General features: G+C 36.4%; 1 protein-coding gene across 15 annotated transcripts in view; it reads left to right on the plus strand.

Moving 5' to 3' along the window:
* VTI1A (vesicle transport through interaction with t-SNAREs 1A) overlaps nucleotides 1–23,009 on the plus strand; it is a 368,921-nt gene that overhangs the window by 77,581 nt on the left and 268,331 nt on the right. For all 15 annotated transcript variants that reach the window (XM_089898182.1, XM_089898178.1, XM_022568768.3 and 12 more), the window contains one exon: nucleotides 3,742–3,826. In XM_089898182.1, the coding sequence (XP_089754308.1) occupies nucleotides 3,742–3,826 (85 nt within the window). The remainder of the gene's footprint in view (nucleotides 1–3,741; nucleotides 3,827–23,009) is intronic.

Genomic DNA, 23,009 nt, shown 5'->3' on the forward strand with positions numbered 1-23,009 from the left:
TGTCTTCTCAGTAGAAGTAATAATGATATATAAAACGAAGGGTGAAAATACACAAAACCCTCACCCTACAACCTTTTTGTGTTTTTTTAATCTTCCCTGCGTGGAAGCAGATGTATATACTAAATGAATATTATCAATCGCAGTTTTGATGTGAGTGATATGTCAACATTATTCTTCTGCAAGACAGACTGCTTGTATGTGTTTGCATATACTCAGGCTTAGGTGAAGAATCTGAATTTTCAAATGTTAATGCAACCAACAATAGACTTGAAAACCACTGTATGAAGAAACTACATGAAGCTCTTGGCCCTGAATTTAGCAGTGAATATAATTAATAAACCCTTGTGCCTTAGTACCATCAGCATCGTTGACAGAAGATTTAGTTTTAAGCTGAATTGTATGGATTTAGTAATATTAATTCTATAAGCTGAAAACATCACATCTGCATTTCTTTTAAAATATGTTTCATCATCGTTTTATGGCTTAATTCCTTTGTTGTGCCTATAGCAACAGTTTTATCAGTTATGTGTCTGGAATGCATGTTTCCAAAACTGTAACCTGAAATGGAATTGTACTTGGAAGAGTTAGATCACTCAACTAACAGAATAGTATACTCTGAAATATTCTTTTTACAGTCTTTGATATGGGTACAGCATTGATATTTATAGAATAGGTTGCGGTGATGACACTGTGTTGGTAAATTGTTTGCTCCAAAGTGATTGTTTCTCAGCCAGGATTCTCAGAGTAATCAAACAGTGAATGTACCCCAGATTTCTTCCTTGTATCTATCCTAAGAAGACAAACGCTCCTCTGCTTCAAAATAAGATGTTTCATTGTGTTTGGAAACAAAGTATGCCCCATCCGTTCCTTATGATGCTCTTTTGGGGCTCAGTTCTGGAAACAGAGCATCCTTGGAGGCAGGCTGGTAGTGCATAGGGAGCTGAACTGGTGTTGGCTATGCCGAGCTCTCTGTTTGAATCCTGCATCTCCAGCTCTCCATGTTGCACAGCTCCTCACACAAGTGGAGCTGTGTCTGAAGCTTCTGCACAGCTTCACTTACCTGCTTTGAAAAGGGCTGAGAAGAGGGTGAGAGAATGAGTTTGGGATGGAGTGTGGGGGCAAGTTGAAAGCATCGGTTGCTACTGTAGTGCATTTCCTTTCATTTTCAGAGACCAGGGCAATGCACAACTAAGGGGACGATGTAAATAGCACAGCTGTTACAAGAACTTGATTTTAGCTTGACTTAAGTGAAGAGGTTCCAAAATACAAAGTGAGGTCCTGCTGGAAAGCTGCTGGTAAACTGGTAGTCCTCTTGTGTGCAGATTTGCTCTGGTAAAATTGAACTGTCCTGACGAAGAGTTATTTAGGAATATACCTTTATTCCATTATTTAGGAATATACTTTTTTTTTTTAATAAAGAGTTCTCTTAGAAATTTTGCTCTCTATTATAGCCATATACTTAATAAGCTGATTTGACTCCCTTTCGTGGAATCTCAAAAATCATTCTACATTTAAACACTTTGTTTCCTGCATTTTATATTATCATATAATTAGACTGTGCATTTTCAGTATTGAGCTTTGATTTTTTTTTTTTTTTTTAATCTACAGTAGCTAAATATTTTCTTTTAGTTTAGGGATTTCATCCAATATGAAAATGAACCAAAAATCTTTGTTCTGTTATTCCGGGTTAAAATTCACATTTACTCTTGATATCACAAATCTGATTATCTTTTTAGAGACTCACCAATTTGAAATCAAGTCCTTTGTTAAGATAGAAAACAATATTCAAAGAAGGGAAGAGCAATCCCCACTCCCCAAACCTGCGTGTAGTGAGAATTAGGAATAAGAAAGCTGTATTTGACAAGCTGAGTAAAGTGTTTAATTTTATTTAAAAATAGTCATTAATGCCGAACACATAAAGCTCCCCTTGCTTTTCTTTTTCTCAATTACAGCCTTGAGTGATTTTGCGTTTTCATGGCATGCGCTTTCCTTCCTCCCTTTTATTTATTTAGCACTTTTTTTTTTTCCAGCGGTGGGGGGGTGGGGGAGCAGTTTTTCTCTTAATTTCTCCACTGTATAGTAGACGACTCTATTAATTATTATAGACTGTTGTTGCAGCTTTCCTGACCTTCACATCAGGTCCTATCTCTCTGTTCTAAATGCATTGTTTTAATGATTCTTCCCCCCACTCCCCCCAGCACTTCCCCCCAAAAAAAATTTCAAGGAAAGCTTTGATGTGGCTTTAGCTGCCTCCAACGTCTGGCCGCATCTCAGATGTGTCACCTATGCCGTGAGGGAATAAGGAAATCACGTTTTGAATGGTAATGATAACATACTAATCACTTCCTTTCTTTGAAGATGGGAGCGAGATATTCTGTCAGCATCCCTGGCTGCTAGAGCTTGGAGGCACTGGTCTAGGTGTATTAGCTTAAGTGTGCATGTCAATACAGCTTGCATCTCCAAGATCCATGGGGGCTCATTAGAGCAAGGTGGATCGTTTCGCTCGACAGCCACTCAGATAATATGTGTGGCACCTCCTTTTTTATTATTATTAGAAAGCATTTCTTCGATTTTAAATGACATCTGTCAACAACACAAAGTTGGAGTTATGGCTGCATTTTTTTCTTTCTTTTTGACCAGATACCAAAACTGATTTGAAGGGGAAAGTACTAATTTATACAAATACATGTGTGCATGTACATACACGCAAATATACAGTTACACATATTCTTATATTTCTAAGTATCCAGATATACATGCATCTATACACACATATGCGCGCACACACACACACACACACACATTCCCATGGGCATGCACACATTCTTATCCATTCACAGCCATGATTAGCTTGTTAATATGTTTTATAAACCTGAATATGATCTAGTGTATGATCATTATGCTTTAAAAAAGAAAAGAAAAGAAAATCAGCCTTAATGTAGAAAAGAAAGTTTAGAGGCTGAGGATTTGGGGAAAATTCTCTAATTTCCCCCATCAAATGTAATAGAAAAGCATATATATAAGTATTATCATTTTAGTTCACAGTCTAAAACACTATGTGTCAGAAATTCACTTTCAGCCTAGTGCCATATGCCTGGGAATATTTGGGAATAAATCCACAATTTTGTACATCTGTGTGCATGGGGGAAGCATGCGTCTCTTGTTTCTTAGTGGTTGCCCCGAGTGGTCTTAGAACTAGAACTGCTGTTTAGTATTCTGTTTTAGTAGCATACGTTGTTCTATATGGCATCTTGCTGTACATCTAAATTGAGAGGCATTCTCTTAAAAATAAAGTTTCTGTTTATAAATTACTATGTGTAGGAATCAAAGGAACAAGTGAGTTTTTTTTAATGATTGAATTTTATAAAAAATAAATACAAAATGGGGATCATAGATCTATGCAGATATCTCATAAATCTACTTCTGCTGAAACAGTAAAGATCCAGTTGGTTCTGGTTTTCATACCTTTCTCAGTGTTTTGGAGTAAGATTCATTGTGGCCACATACGACATGAATCTGCCTTATAAAACAAAAAAGTGGATGGTCCATACACGATTGACTGAAAAATCTGTTCATTGTAGTGGTTTGTATAAAGGAAGATTTGCTAAAAATTATCTATAATGGGTTGTGATTCCCCCCCACCCCCTGAAATGTTAGGGCATACGACGGCATTATTTTTTTTAAGGCAAAAAAAGAACGTTGTAGACGACTGTGTGATTTTTTTCCCTTTTTCTTTTTCAGAGGGCACATCTGCTCGATAACACAGAGAGGCTGGAAAGGTCATCTCGGAGACTAGAGGCTGGGTACCAAATAGCAGTGGAAACCGGTAAGAATTCTGAGAGTGAGCAAATTGTCTTGCTTATGCACAGCAGTCTTCACAACACATGACATTTCAGGGAAACTTCAAAGGAGTAGCAGAGACAGCAGCCCGAGATGTGGTTTACATATTGGGGAGACAATTGGGAGCTTATTTGCGCTTATCTTTTTTCAAGTTAAAAGGCATGACATCTACTGAAAACAGTTCCTGAGGTTTAAAAGTATACATCTGAAAAGAGATGGAATACTTTGTCTAAATTCTACATTTGTCTTAATGTGCGGTTACATGTTGTCAGTTTACCCACCCGCAATGATTGCTAGCACACGGTGCTGTCTCCAGTTGTTTGCTCCTTTACGTTTATTCACGTATGTAAAAATTAACATTTTAATCAGTCTAAATGATGTGAACCAGAGGAGAAGAAATACCAAGTTTACCTTGCTTGTTTGTCCTGCTGTTGGAAATGATTCCTAATGATCCCATATATATATATTTTTTATAAACATGAACAGAGCCTGTAATCAGATATGGGAAAAAAAAAGTCATGATAATTTTATTATGTGTTAGTTAATACTGTCCAAACTTTTGGGTTGAATTAACACTAGTTACTAATTTCAGAAAACGCAGCCCTATTTTGACTTCTAGGACGAGTCTACTTGAAATAGACATGCTTTTTCTTTATTGAGGTTTCACGCAATGAGTGTTTTTTTTTTACCTAGTAAATAAATATCCATTAAGCCCTTTATACTTATCAGTTTCTTATTATTTAGCTATTTGCAAAGTATAGATTACATATCATCTATTTTATATATTTGTGGATACCTCTTGCCCTGTATATGGACAACAAAAATATGTGGTCAACAACATTTCCATTGATTTTTTTTAAATTTAGTGTCACAAAAAGTAATATTTATTTTGTAAGAGCAGGTATAATGAAAATGATTCCAAATGATTTATGAATGGCCAGTGTTTCCCTTGCTTGAATTCATGGCTATCCTATATTGGCTGGCTTATGTGATGAATTCTAAGAAATCAAATAGAATGAGCACAAAAGGCGTTGGCATTATAGTAATGGTGAGAAAACTGAAGAAAATCATCAACCCTCCCAGATTTTTTAATAGTATGAGCAGCCCTTCTTTCTGAGGTTATTGATAGATTGGCATTCTGCCCTGATTGGAATAAAAGCCAGCTTTCAATTGTTCTTTTATTCCTTGGGCTCACCTTAAGAAGTGACTGTCCTTAAAAAGAATGTTTATAACGAGCAGCGCCCTGAACATGAGGTCAAAGGACCAGCCTTGGGTTCTGGCCCTTGTCTGTGTGACCTTAAGCAAATCACATAACTTCTTTTAGTCTGTTTCTTCTTCAGTAGAATGGAAATAATACTGTCTGTTGCAGAATATTCCTATGAAATGATAGCATAAGTTAAAATAGTTTATACACCATAAAACACTATATAAATATAAGTATTATTATTAATGTGTGGTCATTTGATGATATACAGGCATTTATCTTTCATAGAAAAAAGAAGCATTGTGATTGAAATTTGTGTTAAAGGAATTTTTAAGAAGTGTTATTTTGGGGAATGTGTCACTATACCTGTTGAACATCAGGGAACCTTCTTTGACAAAGCATCCCATCGATGAGCCTCTTTCCACAGGGGACTGGGTTGGGTTGGAGATATTCTTGCTATGACACTGATCACTGGCCATTCATAAAAGAAATCATTAATCATTTGGAATTGATTTGGCTGATTGGGCTGCCTTTTCTCTTTCACAACACCATTCATGTAGCTCCCTCCCAAAGCTGAAGGAAATCAACAAAGAGGATCACAGATTCTGGAAGATCATGCACTGATCAAGGTTATAAGATCATGATTTGATAGTTATTCCTTTGGTGTGTACTAAAACGTAACGTCAAACTGTCAATACAATCAACATGGAAAATGCCGATTTAAGAGTGTCCCCAAAACCAACCTCAGTTCCCTTGGACTTTTTAGTAGAATACAATGGTAAATTAACTCTGAAGTTTTATAAAATTAGATATTTGTATGTTTTATAATACATATATAAAAGCCTGGGAACTTCTCACAGACTGTAAAACCAAGTCTAAGAGGAGGAATAAGAGTGGGCTTTGTGGAGGTAAAGACAGATGTGGCACACAGCTAGACAGAAGTCATCATGATTCATTTCCTTGGATGAATTTGAAAGTGGGTGGAGAAATGAGAAGGCAGGCACAAAGCATTTTTCCTGCCCTTGCTTCTTACTGTAATGTGGGGGAAAAAAGTAATTGTGGCAGGCACCATGTTGCTTCTTCTCCATTTCTTGCTTCCCTGCTAGCACTCAGCCTAGTTATATCCAGTCAATCAACAGCTCTGTGTTTGTGATGTAAATTTATGATAGTAATAATCTTGTTACAGTATCAGTAGAGGAACAGCATCTTTCAAAAGGAAAAACTTTTAGCACTTATTGATTTCTTCTTAAAGACTGTGAAATGCAAGAAGGCATAGATGTGGAAGAGCTATGATGACTTTTGAAGCAGCACAAAAGAGGGAAATGGTTTGCAAGTATTGGTCTAAGAACTGGTTCTAGACCACAACAAGAGTTTTCATCAGTCCACAGCAAAATGAGAGGAAAAATGTAAAAAATAATGATTTTCTTATAAAGCAAACGTCATTAATTTGAAAAAATACACGTTTTCTAAGATCATGTTTTTCCTATTTTGGGGTCATAAAAGAAAGGATAGTTTTATGATATGATAGAAATAGTAGGTGGAAGTTATATATATATATTTTTTTCTTTACCTGGAAAAATAACAAAATTGGCAACCCTATTTGGGCCCTTTGAAATGTTTTTTGAAATTTTACTTGGCCACAAAATATAGGAATTATTGTCTGATGTACTGAATTGGAGAAAGAGACAGCAATCCCATCCTCTGGCCCTGCTATTAGTCAGCTGTGTGACTTTGAAGAATACTTAACCTCTCTGTACATGTTCTTTTATTTGCCAAATGGAAACCTGACATCGGATTCTATATATCCCATAAGGTTGTTATAAAGTAAAATGAGGTCATATATATTCAAGTGCTTAGAAAGCAAATAGGGCTCTGGAAAAGTCATCATTTTTATGTTTTCATCAGCGTAAGTGGTTATCTCTGAAAATTATTGGCAAAAGATTTCGACAAAAATCTGTAGCCTTTTCTTGATGACCATTATTGGCAAATATCATAAAAGAAATTTTGATTATTATATATAATCAATTATTTGTGGAGTAGAATAGAAAGCATATTGACCACTAGCATCTTCCTAGTAAATAATGAAATTCGTCTTCTAAAATTCTTGAGTCGTTTTTGACATTTTTAAAAGTTATTTCTTCAAATTGGCAGTTATTGTCTCTTTAAGAATAGCTGGGGAACAGGGGGACTCATGTCCAGAATGTACTTGGTCTGAGCAAATGCATCAACACATGATTATTTCTAAGCGCCATTTACAGCTTGATATATATTGAGTTTAATACCAGTCAGGTTTCTTCCGTGGCTTCCTTTCTATTTGAGAAAACTGATGAGGTTACAAGTTAATTGAACAACTCCATTTAGAAATGAAGAGACAGATGGAAGAATATATGATACAGAACTAAAGAGCTGATGCTAGGACATCTCACTCTGAGACTGACATCAAGAGGCACAATTATCAGACTCATTAGCAAACTTCCTTGGGAGTGACCGTCAAAGACCAAACACTCTGGTGGTTGTATGAGCCATTGACATGATCCAGTTTAGCATTTTTATAAATTCTTGTCCCAGAATCTGTGAATAAAAAGTGACTCTTTCTTTTTTCATCTACTGTTAATAGTCAGATATGACTCTTAGCTATGGCGATACCTATTTTGTTTGAGGTCAGGGCATTAATATTTTAAACTTTGGGTCATCTGCCCTTAATGCTGAAATTATGATAATTTTTTCTCTGAATTAAATATCCCAGAATTACAGTAGGCACAAAACTAATGGAAGCTGTATGATGAATAAAAGAAATAGGCTGAAAGAGAAATTATACATGGGCAGAAATGCAAGGCTCACTCTCTTCTTTCAGTATGTAAACAGGTAGTTTAAGATACTCACCACTGTCCCAGCCTATACCCTAAATGGGCCCAGTGCACCTGGCAGTACATCTCTGGAACCAGGGGAGTGTTTGTCTACAGTCAGTAGCCTCACATCTTCGACGAGTGATCTTCACCATTTACCAACCTTGCTTCTGCCATCCCCGAGTATCCAAGCCTTATGGGTTTGTACCCTTTCTCTCAGTCGTCACTTCAAGCCACCTAGCTCTGATGTCCCATTTGGTCAGTGTATCTCTCTACAACTGGGTGCTGTGCTTCTGCCAGCCTTACTGCCATGAATAAGAGGTGCTCCATCCTTCCCCAAGGGCCCCGCAGGTTCCCCGCCCTGGACTAGCGATTGGACATATGTAGACATCATACAGTGTTTATTGAACACTTAATATGGGCCACACTCTGTTCTCAGCACTCGGTATTTACCATGTCTTAGGTCCTTACCGCAGCCCAAGGTACAGAGAGATTAAGTTATTTGCCCACACTTACTAATCGAGCTAGGAAAGAGTACAACCAGACTATCTGGTTCCATGCTGATTCCATGCTCTTAACCAATAAACCACACTGAAAAATGAATGGGCCCCACATACCTAGATGACCACATACCAAAGTGACCTGTTGTAGTCAGAATAAGTCATGTTCTCACATCTGTTAAGTTCCTTTTCATATACTTTCTTCAGAAACTAACTATTGAATACTGTGTGCCATGTGCCAACGTCCCTGTTCCCAGGTAGCTTATGTATCAGAACAGGAAGGAGCCGGGAGCAGGGTGAGACAGACTTTTTTTTAATTAATAAATAAATGGACAAGATTATTTCAGATGGTGGCAAAATGAAGCAGGGTATGAAAGAGTAGCTAGTGAAATCTATCTTAGGTTAGCTAGTCAGGAAAGACCTCCTAGACAAGTGCCTCGTAAGCCGAGTCTTGAACTGCACAAAGATGCCATTCGTAAGCACGTGAGGCTGATGATTCCAAGAGGAAAAAGCAAGCACAAGGGCTCTGAAATGAGAAGATGTTTGGGGTGTTCAGGCAACAAAAAGAATATCAGTATGGCTGAAGCAAAGTGAGCAGTGGGCGTGGTACACAGTAAGGTTAGAGCCACATAGGGTGAGATTTTGGGGGGCCCCAGGTGTCTGAATTTGACTTGTAGGGTATGATGCCATTGGAGAGCTTTCAACAGGCAAGTGGCCTGATCTGAATCATAGAGGACAAGGATTGTAGGGGAGGAGTGGCAGAGGAATGGGAACAAGGAGACATATTAGGAGGTATATTATAATAATCCAAGATTTAGTCCTTTTACTAGTTGAAAGGAATGGAAGGATTGGATGGTGAAGATGCAGGAGAAATTATAGCCTTATTAAAAGTCATTCAGGAGCAGGGAGCTTGAAATTTGTCATTAATTTCCTTAACAATTGGCATGCGATCCCAAAGATTCTTCCTTGAGGATATCCCCAGAACAAATGGGGACTTATTAGTCCTTGTACCTGGTAGGACTTTACACAGACAATGGCCAGTCCATTAGGCTGGTGGTAATGGACACTTGTGATTATAAACCTGAGCTTAAGACCAAGTTTATGATAATATTTTATTTGAGGAATAAAAATGATGATACCTATTTTCTAGAGTTTGTGAGAGGCATAAATAAAATAATGTATTTTGTAAATTTCCTCACAAAAGTTTTTTTTTTTTCCTGTCTAGAAATCTTCACTTTAGGTAGGTTCTGAGTATAAACATACATTGCCACTTTGCTTAATTTTGTATCAGTCTAAAGAGAAATGGGTTAGTTCCATTCTACCCAAAGTGGGGCTTGGGACCAGCAGCATCGGTATCCCCTGGGAGTTTGTTAGAAATGCAGCATCTTGGGTCTCCTCAGATCTACTGAATCAGAATCTGCATTTTAACAAGATCAGCAGTGATACCTGTGCATGGTGAAGTTGAGTTAGAAGTCCTGTTTTCAGTGTTAGTTTTTCGTCTGTGTCTGTTTGAACTGGATAAGTCATCTCATTGAATCTCATATACATGTGTATATATGTATAACTACACGTGTACAAATATTCAGGCAGGTAGCTTGTATTGTTAACACCTACACTCCCTGTGAAATACAGGTAATAAATATGGCTGTGTCTGCTAATATTGGTGATATTGGATTTGAGAATTGTCTATTTAGGAGCTATAATAATTATTTATCTTACCTTAGTTAGGCAATACTTGGCAACAAGAATAGCTAGGAACCTATCCAGTAAGCCTAAAGGGACTACATTATACCACTTTATTTTTGTCAAAATATATTTTCCCCTATATTTAACACCACTTAACATTCTTTTTTAAAAATAGCACGTTTATCACAATTTCTTGTATATCTTGTTTTATTAGGGAAATGCAAAGGTAGATTTTCTGAGTAAGAATAATACCAATGTTATTTATAAGTTATTTTCATAAAAGAAATATTTTCTACCCAAGTCTTATTTGTTATAGAATTGATACAGAAGATTAGTCCATTTCTTTTTTTTCTTTAATACATTTATTTATTTATTATTTTTGGCTGTGTTGGGTCTTCGTTGCTGCGCACGGGTTTTCTTTTTAGTTGCGGCGAGGGGGGCTACTCTTCGTTGCAGTACGTGGGCTTCTCATTGCAGTGGCTTCTCTTCTTGCAGAGCACAAGCTCTAGGCGCAAGGGCTTCAGTAGTTGTGGCTCACGGGCTCTAGAGCACAGGCTCAGTAGTTGTGGCGCATGGGCTTAGTTGCTCTGCGGCATGTGGGATCTTCCCAGACTAGGGCTCAAACCCGTGTCCCCTGCATTGGTAGGTGGATTCTCTACCACTGTGCCACCAGGGAAGCCCTAGTCCATTTCTATTTGAGAGTTTCCTTGGCAGTCCCATTTCCTTTCTATGAAGATTTTCTCTCTCTCTCTCATTTGTGTGTGTGTGTGTGTGTGTGTGTGTGTGTGTGTGTGTGAGGAGTCCCATCATCTAGTTAGGTAGCACATTCATCACCTCACATGTTTATCTTTTTTTTTTTTTTTTTCCTTTGGTGAAAACATTTAAGTTCTACTCTTTTAGCAAATGTCAATTATATAATGCAGTGTTATCAACTATAGTCACCATATTTTACATTAGATCCTCAGGCCTTATTCATCTTATAGCTGGAAGTTCTGTACATTTTTACCAAAGTTTTTACCCTTTGACGTGTATTTTTTTAAATTAAAAATATGGATTTTACTTCAATTTCAATATTCCAATACTATGTTATAGTTACCTAATTTTAAGCTGCAGATACTTCCCATTTTAAGAATATACTTCCAGGCTTCCCTGGTGGCGCAGTGGTTGAGAGTCCGCCTGCCGATGCAGGGGACACAGGTTCGTGCGCTGGTCCGGGAAGATCCCACATGCCGCGGAGCGGCTGGGCCAGGGCCGTTGAGCCTGAGCGTCCGGAGCCTGTGCTCCGCAATGGGAGAGGCCACAACAGTGAGAGGCCCGCGTACCGCAAAAAAAAACAAAAAACAAACAAAAGAATATCCTTCCACAGGGCTATTTTACATGCATTCAGATTATTTTTGCTTTATATGATTACCTCGTCAAAATCTTCGTTCATTTGACCAAATAGTCAGAGAAACATATGGAGTACTTCTTTTTCTTCTGGAAAACAGATCTTAGAATTACAGCATTTTTATGAGAATTAGATAATTTATGTACACCACTGTTTCTGTTTCTACTCTGTCTATGTCTTTTTTTAAGAGTTCATACAGGAAAAGCAATCAATAGTGGTATCAGCTTACATTTTTAAAAACCAAACAAAATGTTTCATGTTCAGAACTTATTTAAAGAATCTGAACAAATGCATTTAAGATGTGAAGTGCCTTCCTTTGTATCTTTAATTGTCTCAAAGCCTTGGCTGAACTATTGGTGGAGTTTACCTGAGCCTTTCATGGGGCTATATGGGGATTATGGCGTATGATACTGCAAGTTTATCATATTCTATCTTTCGGCTCTTGATAAAATATTCTTATTTTAATCAACTCACTATAGAACTCACTTAGAAATTTTAGTCAGGTTTGGAAGTATCTATTGAGACCATGTTTTTACCAAACCAAAAGTCAGTCATTTTATTTTTTCAGGAGTTTCTTCCATGTCTACTGACATTTTCTTATTCTTCTATCTCTTCCTCCTCATTATAATTAATCTTCTTCTTCCCCTTCCTCCTTTTTCCCCTAATTCTTTTCTTCAAGAAGTATTTTGAGTGTTTACTATGTAATAATTTGATTCAAAAATATAAATCCTTGAATGTATTAATTTATCATCTACAGAAAAGATTAATGGTTGAAACAATGCACAATAATAAAATATAATGCCTAAAACTACTTTTGAAGTTACAAGCTAGCTTTGGAACTGAGCTAACATCTCAGGAAATGTAAGAAAGTTGTTGTTGTTGTTTTCCCCTCCATTTACTGACAAGTCATATTTATAAAGACTCCTGGGAACGTAGACCCCAAAAGTATTAACTGTGTGTTCCTTGCTCTTAGAGCTGTTATCAGTTGGTAGAAGAATAAATCTCTGATTCTGTAATATTAGTGAGAGTGGTACAGTATTATATGAAAGAAGGCAAATATTGTATTTCACTTATTCAGCAAGCTTTCATTGAACTCTTCTGAGTGTCAGATGCTTCAGAGATGCCGAGCTAGAAAGACAAGATACCCCAGTCTTGGTTCATCTGAGTAGAGGATGTTCTGTCTATAAACACTGATTCAGATTTTTAACCTGAATAATAATTTTGTTTAGGCACAGATTGGAATTCAGAAAGGCACTGCCATGTTTAAACAAGTGCAGAAATAACAAGTTAACACTTTATGTTGTTCTGCAATATAGGAACAGAAAATGGGATTACACAGAACATGGGATTATACAATTGGGTTGATATTAACCATCTATTTTATCCAGCCACATATATTTTAGAGAAAAGATTTTTCTTTAGAAATGTTAAACTTTCTGACAGAAAAAGTTATCTCTAGAAAAAGTTTCCCTATTCATCATTTTGGGTGATGGAATAAGTGGTTATGCTTTCAGAACCTTAAAGATATCTCTGCTAGAATAGGTATTTTTTTAGATGCTGAGAAGAATTACTTGACCATGTCCCGTGAGTTTTTAAAAGTCTACCCAGTGGTAAAAGAATCATTTTAATGTGTAGTTATCACTTTATAATTACAACCCTATCAAAGTCTTACTTCTCAAAAAGCTGTGGTTCTGCTCTGAAAAGAACAGAGGAGGTTGTCATTTAGGGTGAAGCTCTTGAAGAGTATTTTCAAGTTGTGCTTAAATTTACTTTGTGAGGTTCCCTGAGATATTGGTGAGCTCCACAGTGGTAAGAAAAGGATGTCATTTAAACCCTATTTGGAGAACCTTCTCCTTAGGTGGTCCAAGGGAATTCATAGGGTTCATTTTTAATCCATTAAAAAGTATTATACTCATTTTTAAAGGTGTCCTACCCCGTAATGCCTATCACGTTGCGAGTTGGTTCGTAAGATACATGTGAAGCCATTCTTACTCTGTTGCATCTCTGTGAGTTGAGAAAAAGAAAGACGACCAAAGCAGGTCGCTAAAATGCCAATTTACTTTCAGATATTACAGTGAAGGACGGTTAAGCTTATGACCTTATTGCACTGTGCTTATATAACTTTCCTTGGGATTTTTTTTTTAATCAGGTTTATTTTCCCTTTGAGTCTGACTTCTAGTGCCCAGAACTTTTCTTTTCAGCAGTGTTTATGTATTTAACAGAATTTTCTGAGGTGGGTGCCACAGAATTTTCACAGCATGAGTTCACATTGGACTAAGATTTTGTATACGACTTATACCAAGTGGAAAACTTGACGGGCATGAGCTTTAAAAATGGCTTTTTTTGTGTGCTCTGTTTTCGTCTGTATTTCCTGTTGGGCTACAGTGTTTTCCAGCGTTGCCATAAGGGAACAAAGTCAACATTAAAAAATAATTTTTTTATTGAAGAATAGGTTTTTCCAAGTAAAGTCATTATCAAAGAGACTGTCATCGTGGGTCATCATTCATGTTTGGCACTGTGTTGCCCTTTTGCATCTTGAGATGTACATTCTAAGTCATAGTTAAATAAATATCTGTTTATTTAGAGAGAGGAAGAAACCACCCTAAAGCCAGACAAGGAAAAAAGCTTTTTGCAGACTGTCCCTTTTGGAGGAAAAATAAGCATATTGTTGGGTAGTCTTAACATTATCTTCCATGTCGGTAATCTCATCACAGTCAATTGCCTAAGGTCCTGATCCACATTAAAATGTTATTTTTGTCCACATACAATACACCCTTTTTTTTTTTTTAAAAGAAGATGTTGGGGGTAGGAGGTTTTTTTTAAAATTAATTAATTTCTTTATTTTTGCTGTGTTGGGTCTTCGTTTCTGTGCGAGGGCTTTCTCTAGTTGTGGCAAGCGGGGGCCACTCTTCATCGCAGTGTGCGGGCCTCTCACTATCGTGGCCTCTCCTGTTGTGGAGCACAGACTCCAGACGCACAGGCTCAGTAGTTGTGGCTCACGGACCCAGTTGCTCCGCGGCATGTGGGATCCTCCCAGACCAGGGCTCCAACCCGTGTCCCCTGCATTAGCAGGCAGATTCTCAACCACTGAGCCACCAGGGAAGCCCTACAATACACCTTTTAAGTTGACCTTAATAATTGTTTTTATTCCCATTTTCAGTGCTATTTGCAACACATGGCACTTGAACAGAGCACAGTGGAACCTTAACATTTATTCCAAAAACAATTTTTGGGCCCTAAGAAATTAGTTAGGGTCCATTAGATCTGGACTGGGCTAAGTCAATCTCTGGAATAACAAGAAAAACATTGCCTTAAATGAATATTATTAGCAAGGTTTGCATTTGGGAGTCAGGTAGGGCAGATAATCAACCCACCTGAAAAGGAAAATAGATTTTATGTAATTTAGGAAGGAACAGACCCTGGCCCCTTTCTAGGCACTTAGAATATAAAGTTCCTTTGATAAGCTGGGATATCTTGGCAAAATATCTGTTTGGGAAATACATAGCTATAAATCCCCATGATGAATATAATTAGTGTTTTTGAAGCATGGTGGAGGAAGTAATTAAGTCTATTTCACAGTGTCAGGGAAAGACTCAGAATAGATGAGCCTTATGGAATAAATAAAGGGTGAGCTAGGGAAGTGGGTAGACCATGACCAAAGTGGGTAAACCATTGGGGCAAGTATGTGGCTTATGAGAGTTTCTAGAGTGTGTCTATGGTATATCTAACATTCATCTTAGTTATTAAGTATACTTGAAAGTGATAACATTTATTTTAAAAACATTTCCCCTCAAACTTTTTATTATTTCAGAATAACCTTTCTAATTCACCGATCCATTTTAATAGTCAGATGTGTAAGTATTTTACATAATACATTATAGAGACTTTTAATGCTTTATAGCCTTTGGTAATTTTCAACCTTGCGTTATGTGCTGTAAATAATAATGCTAATATTAGGAATAATATTATATAATCTGCTTTGAAATTTTCCAACTACTTTTAGTACATCTTTTTACATCTATTACTTCATTTTTTCAATCAATACATTAGCTTATCCAAAATGGAGCTTGTGTGTTCAGATTAAGTAGACTGATCCCCTGAATACTACCCCAAATGCCATCAATTTTCACCAACTAGAATGGCTATTAAGTTTTATTTGATTTACTGTTTCCCTCTTCCTCATTAGCATATCTGTGAATTATCTCTGATGTTCGATGCTCTATGAAAACCTGTTGATGATTAGAACCTGTTACTTAAACAAACAAAACTCTGTTATAAGAGGGATACACAAATTTAAAAGATTCACCAATTTTTCTCACCGGTGTTAGCATAGGACTTTTACAGTGTCATCCAAATTTTTCACATAGGTGAGTTAAAGAGATTGACTGCAGTGACTTTGTTAATATAAAAAAAGGAGACCTTTTTTTTTTTTCCCCCACACGTTATGACTCTAAAAGGTAAGCATGAAGAAGATGGACCACATATCTTATTGCCTCACTGATGCTGCCTGCCAGCTGTGAATTTTCTTACTGTAATGAATCCCTTCATTTTTATTGCTGTGTACAAGGTACCGTGCTTTAGTTTTCTTCCTACTTGGATTTTGTGTAGGATGCACACCCCATATAGTCCTTTAAATTCACACTGTTGTGCAAACAAGTCGGCCTTTCTGTTCTCTCCTTTGTTAACTGTAAACCTTGTGGCGCAGCAGTTCTTTCGTGCCCTCCATGAGTTGCTGGACTCTGCTCAAATTAAACACTGTAAGATTATCAGCAGGCTACAAAGGTGGAGTGGATGTTTCTCTTTGACATTTTGGTATAATGTTGTCTTGATCTGGAAAATGCTAACAAATTTGAGGGAAATAATCGTCTCACACCCGCCCGTTGTAAATTGGGACTTCGTGTCTACCACATAAAAAGTAGGAAGAACACATGTATAATTTTTGCTGTCCTTTGAGGATTCCAGAAAAAAGTTACATGTGTAAAATGCATAGTAATTATTTTTTTAATCCAGTGCCAAGTTGGATCACCTATCTTTCACCTGCAGTGAAGCAAAATGGAATGTTCCTGGAGCTTTGTAACTAGACAGACCCCAGCTTCACATCTTGTTCTGCCACTTAATAACTGGGAAACCTTGGGCAAGTTCCTTCGCCTTTCCATGTCTTCATTTCCTAATATATAAAAATGTTTGCCGGTCTTCTCTGTGGAGGTTGTTGTGAGACTTACACGAAGTAAACTATAAACACACTCAACGCATGTTGTCTGTCATAGGTGCTCAATAAAGGTTAGTTTCCATTATTATGCTACTTTTCATAATAACACTAGCTGCTATGACAAATAAACCTCAAATTCCCCAGTGGCTTGATGCAGTGAAGTTTATTTCTCCCTCTGGGAATAGTCCAGTGCAATTGCTGCTTACGGGCAGATGGGCTTCCATGTGGTGAGTCAGAATTCCAGGTCTCTCGCGCTTGGCGGCTCTGCCCAACACCCGGCTTTGGAGGCCTCTACATTTTGCCAGTGCCCAAGGCAAAGAGAGAATGGAGAAGGCACACCTGATTTTAAAGCTCCATTGACAGCAAGTGACACATCTTGATGCTACATACATTCCACTGGCAAGAACTAGTAGAATGGTGCCACCAAGTGCAAGGGGGCTGGGAAATATAGTTCCAACTGGACAACCACTTTCTCCTCACAACTTTATAGTAAAGAAGAGAAAGAACAAATATACATGGATAGTTTTTCCTCCTCTGCCATACTATTTGTTCTTGTCCACTTCACTGCCTCATAATCAATTAAAACCCTGGCTTGTAACAGTATAATGGGATGAGATGGAAGAGTAGCTGGCTTATGGGTCAGGTCAGTGGTTATAATCTTATAGAATTTGTGACAAATGAAACTTTCTCTCTTATTTATATGGGCACATTGGAGAGTCAATATCATTTGCTTTCTTTTCTACCAGGCATTTATCTCTGTTCACTTCTCAAATTTATGCTCCTTAGATCTGTAACAAAAGATAATTCTGCTGCATGTGTTTCCATCTAAGTGTTGACAATAGATACAAGTCAGCAAACTTATTTATCTCATTTCTAAAGTATGTGCTTAAAGAACATTGCAAACTGTCACAACCAAGAGAAACCTAAGGAGGCAGGGTGACTAAACGTAATGTGGTATCCTAGATGGGATCCTGAAACATTAGACAAAATGCCTAAGGGCGTTAGACAGAAACTAAGGAAAATATGAAACAAGTATGGACTTCAGTAAATAATAATTATCAGTATTGGTTCATTAGCTATGACAAATGTACCACAGTAATATAAGATGTTAATTATGGGGGAAACTGGATATTAAGTATACAGGAGCTCTGTATATCATAAATTTTCTGTAAATTTAAAACTGTTCTAAAATAAGGTGGTTTTTTTTTTTTTAAGTACGTTGCAGTCACAGTGGTCTTCATATTTATTGACCACCCATAGTATAATATTGTCATTGCTGCAGACCTGGCCTCTCCTTTCTAACTTTTATATTACCACTGTCAATAATTTGGCCTTTCCAGTAACTAACAGGACCTGTGTATATCTAGAGCATCTTGCTTAGGTTTTGGCACTGGTAAATGCTTTAGGAAAGTTTGTTTCCTCTTTCTTTCCTCTCCTTCCCTCGGTACTTCTAGTAATTCTGAAAAGAACAAGATGAACTTTTATTTGGCTATTGAAAGGATCAGGCTAATAAATCAATGTTATGACTCCAAGAAATATGTGATATATATGGGGACATGGTCCCAGTGTCCATGTGATTCACCCCCATGTGCCGTCTTTAAGATGTGTAAGAGCGCATAGACCATTTTACTTATTAGAACAATAGTCAATATTTTTTTTTAATTTTGCAGTCTAAAAAAAACACAACAGGGTGCATCATGATAATAGAAATGGTTCCTATTTTTCTTCTCTTCCAAAGTTACTAAAATGTTACTGTTTAATTTTACAATTGAAACAATTTTTTTCTCTGTATTTAAAAGTGCCTAAAATCTATTCTTGAAAAATTACTTCACATCATAGTTTCTCAAATATAAATGTTTACAGAGAGTGAGAGATTCCATACGTCAATAGCATGAAGAGGCAAAACACTTGTAAAAACAATTTTCAGTTATTTTTGTTTCTCCTTATTTAACTGCCCAAATTGTGTAATACTAGGATTTATATCTAAAGGTCACTGTCTCTGAAAATTCTATAGTAACAGACTTTTAAAACTCTACATATATGTTTTTAACTTCCTTGGTCTATTTCTTAGGATTATTCTGGCGTCCTGACGATGATTTCTTGATTTCTCCAAACGCAATTGTACCCATTTCAGCAATATTAATATGTGAAAGGAAGTGGAAGTTCGAATCCAGATTTGTTGACCCTTGAGATCTTATATTGACCTTAGTAGGTATTAACTTTTTAGATCAATAAGAGCTGTTATTGACCTCAAAGAAAAGTCAATACCCTCTTGTTGCTTTGCAGCTTGAAAATGTTATACATTTTGTTCTTCATTATTACCCTACTTATATTTCAGCCTTTTTAAATAAAAAATGTCTTTACTGTTTCTGCCAAGAGATAATCATGTCAAAATATTTCAGTTTTGGTGTTTAAGGAGATAATCACCGGACATGGTCGTCGTTTTAGGTGGTTTTTTTTTTTAGTTTTTTAGTGGTTCATTTCAGTTTTTTGTAAAATTACAACTGGCTGAGATTCATGCTGTTCCGGAAAGTGAAGTATACTTAATTGTATTTTATTTACTGTGGTTTTTAACATTTGAGAAACAATTTTAAATAATCTATAGCTCATGGCAAGAATATTCTGACATGTATATATGAGAAATGAAAAGAAAGTTAAATTGGAAATAAGTGGTCTGAAAAGCAATTAATTAATAATGTTTTTTGCCTTTCCATGTGTAAATGAAAAAGACCAGTGCAGATGCGTGTTCAGCATGTACTTTTTATGTGGATAAACATTGAAAGCTTTTAAGTAAGGACTTGTGTGGGTTTGAATTTTAGAGGCCTGTGCTTCTGAAGTTTTATTAAGTGTTTAAGTTTTAAGTATTGGTAGAGAAGTGGCTTTTTACATCATCATTGTTTTGTATATTAACATGGAAATGTCAAGCTTTGCATAACTTGAAATGTCTCAGAATTGCCTATTGCTGAAATTCAGATGTCAGAACAATACTTCTGCACATGTTTGACTCTGATATTTCAACTCTAAAAACCTCATAAATGATTCAGTATCACTTTGGCCTTGTTATGATATAACTTTAAAAAGAGGTAGAATGATCTAAATGTGGTTTAGGAAGTGGTAGTCTCATTTAGTCGAGGCCTAAAGCACTAATTTCTCAACCCATTAATGGTCATTAGTCCTTTTTTAAAAATATGTAACCATTTTGGTGAAAAATTTGAATTTTAATGAGGATTCTTTCAGTATTTTGCACCATTGCAAAAATGAAGCTATTTCATTTTTGAGCAACAAGATTGACTTATATCTTACCCCAATTTGTGATATTAGTTCATTGTTATGGAGTCCTCAATATTAAAAAATAAATAAAAAGCTCTCTTTTTTTCAAGAGATGAATGCTTTCTAGGACATAAATGATAAATAAAGCCTAAGTGACCTGTAGAAATAGACCTTCTACTATGAATTTACTCTTCCAAAGTTTATGTGGCATCTGTACATTTAAAATTTTAAACTTTAGAGCTGGAATGAGCCTTAGATGTGACAAACTTGACTGTCATTTTATACAGAAAACTGTATCTTGATGTCTAGTTCCTATATATTGCTACTTGGTTTCATTTTTTATTTAAAAATCTCAAATATTGTTGACCACTACTGGTATATTAATCATTTGGAATAAAATACCTTTACTACCCCCATATTTTTATATTAAGTATTTCCTTTCTAATGGAAAAAAAAAAGCTTTCCCGAGGGGAACTTTATCACTTAAAGAGGCTTATTTTTATACATGTTCCTAATAGGTTTACTTGCTTTTCTAGGATATAAAGTTATGACAATTAAAATATGCCAACATTTCAATATGATAAAATTGATATGTTTGGGGTCTTATATTCTAGAAATAAAAAACACCATTAGGGTCATAACATGGAGTGTGTACCTTGGCCGTTTCATTGTTTCCTCTGCTAGGAGATTAGTGGAAAATAAGCTCTGCAAATTAAATTTTATTGCAAAATTATCTTCCGATGTTCAGCAGTGAAGATAATATTGAGTGATAAGGCTGCAGTGGATTTTGTATAAAGCAATTACAGCATGAAGACTACAATCTGAATGAAAAATAGCTCAAGCTTTCCTATAATCTGTAGAAAACCTCATTTTGGAATGTTTAAAATTGTCTCATTTTATACAGGTGATTATAATACTTAAGGTATATTGCAGCTTGAAAGCAGCATTACTGAATGGTTTTAACGACCATTATCGGCGAGAGGTACAAGAATACATAAATATATATTTTTTCATACTTGGAAAATTATCATTTCAAAAAGTCTCTCTGCTACTGGAGTTCCTTCTCTAAAGCTTGCTTTATCCATTGAACCCATTTCACTCTTTAGATAACTACTTATGAAAGGTAAGATCAAACTGTCCACTTGTGTATTTTACCCTCACCTTGGCACATGTAAAGAGGGACTTCTATTCCAGGTCTCCATTGTATAATTGTATAGTTGGCCCTTTAGTAGCTTTATTTACACCTTAGTTCCTGAGTTTGTCCTTTACATAGTAATTACAAACAGATAAGAACAATGACATTGTTCTTGAAATATGTAGAAATTGGTTTGAAAGGGCCTCCTACAAGTAAACTTGAAGAAGAAAATGTGTGTGTATGTGTGTGCGCGCGCATACGTGTATGCCCCCCCCCCCCGCAAACTCAGTTCATATGTGTTTCCTGGCCTTATATTCTTCTTTCCCACCTATCAGTCAGGGCTCATTTGGTGGGTGTCTGTTATCAACAAATTAGTGTCACAAGGTACCAGAATGGTGTAGTCAGATTACGGCTATGTCAGCATTGAGACTCCATCCCAAGGAATTGAACATCCAGTAGTATTACACAGCAGAAATTATTAAAGAGATATATTTGTTACCTGATGTGCAGAAAATCCTGTCATCCTTTAATTAAAAAAGAAAGAAAGAAAGAAAGCCATCCCTTTTAGTAAATAATAGCCTAAAAGAAAAAATAGTAATTCAGAAGAAGTTACTTTTTACTTTATACAGGGAGCTTGAAAAAGATAGCTTATTGATTCAGTGCACAAAAATACTTATCATAGACTTATCATGTAGCCATTACTTTAGACAATTCATCCAGCTAAATTGACTCTAATGCCATCATGAATGAAGACTTTGGAGGTTTATCAAGATGAAAATAGCCCATTAAGAAGTGATCTGAACCAGTTTCGAGAAGGAGAGCCTGAGACCTGGCCCGTGAGGCTTTGGCTAGGAAAAGTTCACTCAGTGCTGGGCATATACCAGCTCCACAGGCCCCAACTTTATTAGTGTGGAGATAAGCTGATTAGGTCTTGTCAATCAAAGGTGCCCATATCTCAATTGAGAGACACACACTCTCTCAATTTTTCTTTAAGCATTGAAGCAGGCAACAAAGAGAGAGATGTGTGGTATGCATCCCTACGGTTGTCGCCATGCAGGGTGCAAGGGTCCTGTGATGATGTGATGACTGTATTAAAGAGTACATCAATTTGTTTTAAAGTGTTTTGATTTTTTATGGTGGCATTAAGAGAGAGAACATTGTGGTTGCAGCTTTACTAGAAAGCAAAGAGTTCTAGAAGAAAAAAAAAAATGTCTCTTTGAAGCCTACCAGGGCTTTGAATCTTGCTGTGCCAATGGGCGCTTAAGTGCTCCTGTAACTGGCAACCTCAGATCCACCATCAGCTTAGGAACTACCTTCCTCTCCAAATTATTCATTTAGAGGAATAGGAGGAAAATGTTTGTTTATTTTTTTTTCTTTTCTCTTAGCTTTATTTTTTTGTTTTTTTTTTATTGAGGTATGGTTGTTTTACAATGTTGTGTTAGTTTCTACTGTACAGCAAAGTGGAGTTCCCTGTGCTATACGGCGGGTTCTTATTAATCTATTTTATACATATTAGTGTATATGTGTCAATCCCAATCTCCAGGAGAAAAATGTTTAAATTGACCTAAACGGAATTAATGTTTATCAAGCACAAGTTTTTATTTTTTTAGAGGATTTAATATTTTGGATAAACATATGACATATATGATTATAACGATGTACCTTTATTCAGTTGTATAGAAAGAAATGCTTTTAAATGTTCCCCAAGCACAGATTGGTAGCATTGCTCCATTTAATTCTTTTATACACAATCCTTGCTTTATATACCTGGAAGATAAACCTGACTAATAAATACAGGCTGTCAAAATGGAATTCAGTAGGGCTTCAACTTGAGACCTCATCATCTAGTCAGTATTGAGAAAAAGGTAGAGTGATGGTGTAGGGGGAAAACCTGGCCTTTTGTTCTTCACATCTGAAGTTTGCTCACTGCAG

Source organism: Delphinapterus leucas, chromosome 16, assembly GCF_059928025.1.
Source record: "Delphinapterus leucas isolate spDelLeu-1000000601 "Yukka" chromosome 16, BTC_Dleu_Yukka2, whole genome shotgun sequence".
Taxonomy (NCBI): Eukaryota; Metazoa; Chordata; class Mammalia; order Artiodactyla; family Monodontidae; genus Delphinapterus; species Delphinapterus leucas.